The sequence below is a fragment of the Barbus barbus genome (assembly GCF_936440315.1).
Source record: "Barbus barbus genome assembly, chromosome: 4".
NCBI lineage: Eukaryota > Metazoa > Chordata > Actinopteri > Cypriniformes > Cyprinidae > Barbus > Barbus barbus.
The window spans coordinates 6,529,582-6,535,509 of NC_136732.1; the positions used below are offsets into that span (position 1 = coordinate 6,529,582).

Genomic DNA, 5,928 nt, shown 5'->3' on the forward strand with positions numbered 1-5,928 from the left:
ACGTGATTTCTGTATGCCTACAGCTCCAGGCACACTGAAATCTCTTCATGCAGATACCTGGTACATACCTTTTTTCACAAAAAAATAACCCAACATCCGATCAATAAAAACTCACCTGATATGACACCCTACATGATATGAATCTTCTATGAAAAGCCCAGAAAAATTAAGTGCTCACAGATTGGGTGTGGCCCTTGCCATTAGGATAAAATTTTAAATAAATTGTAAATAATCTTTTTCTGGGTTGTGCCGTTTAATTTTTCCACTATCTATTTCTACCTTACATCTGAAAATTAACACAAAAGAAAAACATGAATAATCCTGTCCTAATCTTGTTTGTGACCAGTTCAAGGTACGCGCTGCAATAATCATGCCTTCTGTTGATGGTATGTCAAGTTTGTATGTCTCAAAATGTGCATTTCTATCCACAAAACTTGCCAGAAGTCATGGTTTAAGGGGTTATTTAAAAAAAAAAAATCTTCCGGGGGTGCATGCCCTTGGACCCCCCGCAAGCGGCTTGGTAACAACCTCCGGCACGTAACAGCACCGCTGCTGGAAAGATTTATAGGGGAAACACTGAATATCTATTCTAAAGTGCATTTTTCTAACCACTAATTTTATTTATGAAGATATTCTGTGCATAAATAAGCTTTTAAGTGTTAGTCTAATTGTGTTAGAGCTATTTCTCCTGCTCATCAGAACACATGCAAAAACCAATCAATCACAGACAGCGTTCGCTCCTGACCTGATGCATGGCTCAATCACAGTGTTTGTTCAAATAGAACTGCGTTTCCCAAAAGCATCAGAAGCATAAGTAGATCTTGATAAACCATTGCCGCATTATTACATTACATATCATTGTTACTATGTATCAAATTAATTCTGAAAAATGCATCACGGTTTTCACACAAATATGAAGCAGCAATAATAATCAGAAATGTTTCTTGAGCAGCAAATGATATTATAATTATTTCTGAAGGATCATGTGACACTGAACACTGGAGTAATGATGCTGAAAATTCAGCTTTGATCACAGATGCATTTTAAATTATATATTAAAATAGAAAATAGTCATTTTAATGGTTATATTTCACAATATTGCTGTTTTTACTGTATTTTTGTTCAAATAAGTGCAACCTTGGTGAGCATGAGGCTTATTTAAAAAATATTACAAAATTTTACTAACCCCAAACGTGGTTTATTTATGTAATATTTATTTTAAATAGGCTAGTTTGTGCAAGTACATTTATTTAAACTGGTTGTTAAAAGTTCAAATGGATTGTGTTAGGTTCTGTAATTGCTATTAATAAATCTGTCAGAAAAAACATACTAAAGTTTCACCTTTAGGAGTACAGCAGCCTGGGAGCCTTTAAAAAAAAATAACCATGGTTTTATTACAGTAACCACAGTTTACCACAGTATTTGTAGTAAAACTACAGTAACCACAAATTTACCATAATAATAAGGCAGAGGCTATTTGCACTAAGTGCAAATAGCATATTTTTTTAGTGACAGGTGCTATTTACACTAAGGGCAAATAGCGATGGATTCTATTTACACTAAGTTAAAATAGCAAGATTTTCTGCTATTTATACTACTTATTGCAAATAGTGGCAATTATCTGCACCTCAGTATTGTAGTACATTATAAAACAGTACGCAATAATAACGTACTGAGTGTAAATGATAATTTTAATTTATTAAATGGATGCCACCTTATTGGGACAATAAAGCCCTCCCTACACCTACCCTAACCCTACCCGATACTTTATTTTAAACTTTTTTATTATTTCCTTCATTTTTATTGAAAATAAATGCCTTTCTGATGCGATATGAGATTTGAAAAGGGAGAAAAAAATGTTTGGCAAAAGGTGGGCTCGAACTCGGGTCGATCGCGTCAAAAAGCATGCGCCTTACCATCTACGCCACTGAAACTGATGCTAAACTAACTTCTTTTTTTATTGTTGACTAACCCAATCACACGTTAGTGGGCGAAATTAGTGTAAATAGACACTCCGTAATAATAATAATAATACATTGTAGTACTTATGTAACACCATGTTTATTTTTCATGAGGTACCCTCAAAGGTGCACCTTTGTAACTTATCTACACTTAAAGCATGCATATGTAACGAGTCGAACAATACGTGAGACGTGCGGATCCATGTGCAAACTTTTAATAATACAAACAGAGTCCAAGGGGAAAGACAGAAAGATAATCCAGGTACACAAGCAGTAAACAGGAAACGAGACTATAAACATACTAAACTAAGACTTACAGAACTAAGAGCTAGACATACACACAGACAGGTTAGCAGAAAACACAGGACAGGCTCGGTAAGGCAGTTAACACTTGGAGTGTTAAACGCAGGACCAGACTCAGAGCTAAACATACACACAGACAGGTTAACAATACACAGGCGGGATCAAACACTGGTGAACAGACATGACACGGGCAAGACACAAGAGAGAACAAAACACAGAAGGGTGAACAGCACACGCAGGATAATGCTCGGCAGAGAGGAAGAGGAAGTCCATGGTTTAAGTAGAGTGTGTGATTGTGTGATAGCTCTCAGGTGTGAGCGTGATTAGTGCAATCAGCTGTATGTGTGTCGTCAGTGCAATGATGGGAATTGTAGTTCAGTGTGCTGCGTGGTGTGAGAGTCAATATGATGGAGAGGCGACCTCTGGTGGCTATCGAGCGGAAGGCCACAGACCGGATTCGTGACAGCATATTTGTATGTACTAATATGCTCTCTTTTAGGGTAGGTGCACTTTTGAGGTTACTGCCCCAGTAAAGGGCTAAAATCCAATTTATTTTATTTCTGACAGTGTAAACAAAAACAAAAAAAGCCTATGAAATGTTAAATAAAAAAAAATAAAAAAACATCTATTAAGTGAGTATAATTACGGATTATATTCTTTTAATAATTTAAAAGATCAGTTTAGTCGAGTTATCGATATCGACGATACTGGGCTTGAAAATATCGGTATCGGATCGAAAATACAGTTAGAGGTATCGTTCATCCCTATGAAACAACTCAACTCATCCACTCATTAGAAGAAACTCCAGCACATGAAATGGGTGTCTGACAAAATAAATATTCTAAATGTGCAGTTGAAGGCATTTGCTAGTTACAAGGTTGAGAAATACTGCTTTACATGAGAAGTTATTACAAGTTTTGAACTGTTGAACTTGTGTCAAAAAGGTGTGTGATGTTTCTATGGCAGTTTGATTTGTGAAATCCTCTTCTCACAGATCCATTGATAAGCTGTATTACATTCAACATCAAGCCATCCTACTATATTAGACCACTCTGGTGGAGGTATAGCCACAGTCACAGCACAGTTCTCTCTTGTTCCTCCATTTGGCTCTGTTATTTGTCCATTGGACGCCCAGAAGCTGAAAGTACAGGTCAGCATTAGATGATCAGTGCTGCTTTCTGTGTGATATGATACTGACTGAGAATCATTTATTACATAATAATCAGATCAGTTCAGTGATTTCTCACCTAGAGTTCAGTGTGCTGCCATCAACCCATTTCCATCTGCCCTCTACATCAATATCAGTCAGACCAATATAAACTACATCAGCACCAGACATGTTCTGAACAAAATCCTGAGCAAAAGAAACAGTTGCACATTTATTTCATGAATAGACACACTTCATCTGATCATCTCTCATTTAGCTGCTAAACACTATAAACACATAAAACTGCTTTTCACTCACTTGTTCCTGTCTGTTGTTTATGATGATCAGATCTGCTCCTCTCTCTGTACAGTATCTTCTGCTCTCAGTCCAATTCTTCTTCTCATTGGACTTGTAGTAAAAACTGGATTGATAGCAAGTCCATCCAACTGTTAACAGAACCAGTTCAGCTGTTAGCTTTTTATTCCCATTTACACTCATCTGTCTGTATCTTATAACAGATAAAATAATCATATATTGTGTGTACAGAAAGTTACAGAGACCACAACCCTACTCATGGTTTTTTAATGTCTGCTGTATAGCAAATAACTACATAGACAATAGAAACGTTACCACAAATCTGAAGTTCATTTCTCAGCTGCTCTCTCTCATTGGTCAGGTTTGTGATCTTAAATAGCAGCTGTTCTCCTTCATTGGTCAGGTTTGTGTTCTTGAGCATTAGCAGCTCTCTCTCATTGGTCAGGTTTGTGATCTTAAATAGCAGCTGTTCTCTTTCATTGGTCAGGTTTGTGTTCTTGAGCATTAGCTGTTCTCTTTCATTGGTCAGGTTTGTGTTCTTGAGCATTAGCTGTTCTCTTTCATTGGTCAGGCTTGAGTTCTTGAGCATTAGCAGTTCTCTCTCAGTGATCAGGTTTGTATTCTTGGATATGAGCTGTTGTCTCTCTTGAGTGAAGATGACACACCGCACTATGACTGCAGTCAGCAGAAAACACAGCAGAACCAAACACACTACAGCTGATCTGTATCTTCTGATCTTCACACAATCACTCCCTGAAGATTATTGAACACTCATATAACTTGGTGTATCCTGTATCAAATGTGTTGTTGTTGTTATAATGAAATGAGTCGCAGTACCTGTGTGTTGAGGTGTTTGGTGTTTCCTGATGTTCTCTGCTTCTGTCCTGACATCATGAATGTTTAAAGAATGTACATTAGCATAGATGTCCATCTCCTCGTTATCTTCATCTTTATCCATTCCATGTTCCATGAATTCCATTAATAAGATAGATGTAAATGTGAGATTATTAGAAGTTGTTGCTTTAAGTAGGCTGCACTGCTCTGAACTTCTGCTTTTGAGGCACCTCTGTGGTCAAGAACATGTGATATTCTAGTAAGGCGTATGCTTTTTTATGGGAGGGGGGGAGCTTTATGTTTTGTACTCATATACTGCAGATCATAATGAAATTGCACTGTAGTCAAGGGCATAGTTTTGGTTTGAATATTGGGGGGTTGAAGTGTGAGCTGTTTTAATGGAGTCCTGCGTCATGTTCCCTCATAAGGTTTATTTATTTGATTTTTTGTTTATATATGTATTTTTGTAAAAAGGTATTTTGTGCTATTATCCACACATGCAAAGTTCAATAACATGACTTCAATAATAGCCTAGTTAACCATTAGCCTACTTGTTTACAGATAGCCTATATAAAGTATTTTACATTACTTTGGCACTTATAGGCTATAGTTTGACAGAATGTTCTAATTCATCATGCCATGGGAAGTCAATTTAACATTTTCTTATATTGATGTTTATTTCTTACCCCGGCTGATCAGGCTCTTAATGATTGAATCTATGCCATCTCTTGGAATATGTGAAGGCCAGGTTACACATGGCTCTCGATTCTGACTTACATGCTCTTATAAAAAATGTAGCATAGTTCTTAATTGTAGCATTTTTTAATAATCTATATAGCATTTGTTATGAAAAACAACAGCCTGCACATTTAGCAACAATAGTTACAACATAGCACAGTTGTAATAGTGTATAAATCTATAGGGAAAGTCTATTCCCTTAACAGATTATCTATTATAAACTCTACAAGTTAGACAAAATATACCACAATAAACAAGTATACAATAAAATGTTATGAATTCTAGTAAAGGCTGTCATTAGTAGTTCAAAAATATTTTAATATAGGCCTATGTGTTGGTGCAAGATTGTTTTGTCCTCTTTTCATCAGTCTTTTTAGTTTATTTGCCTTTTTTAGATAACGTTCGACTTTCTCCATAGCATTTTAAAGTGGCAATTTCTCAACAGACTTTAAATAGAGCGCACATTTTACCTCCAGCTTCGTGATAGGAATGGCTCACACAAATCTTATCACACTTTTCGAGCATGCGGGTGAACACGTGCAGAGTATAATAAGAGTATAAGCTGATTCGTGCGGCGCTCATGTACAATTAAAACAACTGCGCTTCAATATTATTGAGCTGATAACTGGT

The 5,928-nt window shown here is 36.4% G+C and overlaps 1 protein-coding gene across 1 annotated transcript; it reads right to left on the minus strand.

The window, feature by feature from the left end:
• Positions 1–952: 952 nt before the first annotated feature.
• LOC306867189 (C-type lectin domain family 4 member M-like) lies at positions 953–4,768 on the minus strand. The gene is made up of 4 exons (XM_079412771.1): positions 4,564–4,768; positions 3,730–3,857; positions 3,512–3,618; positions 953–3,402 (listed from the first exon to the last, which is right to left on the minus strand). Exons 1-4 carry the CDS (start codon positions 4,703–4,705, stop codon positions 3,222–3,224), a joined length of 558 nt encoding a protein of 185 aa, XP_079268897.1. The 5' UTR covers positions 4,706–4,768; the 3' UTR covers positions 953–3,221.
• Between the last annotated feature and the right edge of the window lie 1,160 nt (positions 4,769–5,928).

Excerpts from the sequence above, each read along its gene's own strand:
- LOC306867189 (XM_079412771.1), bottom strand. The coding sequence starts at position 4,705 with ATGGAATTCATGGAACATGGAATGGATAAAGATGAAGATAACGAGGAG. Across the intron at positions 3,858-4,563 it reads CCAAACACCTCAACACACAG|TTGGATGGACTTGCTATCAA; the intron begins GTACTGCGACTC and ends TTCTGTTAACAG. Across the intron at positions 3,403-3,511 it reads GGCAGCACACTGAACTCTAG|CTTCTGGGCGTCCAATGGAC; the intron begins GTGAGAAATCAC and ends CTGTACTTTCAG.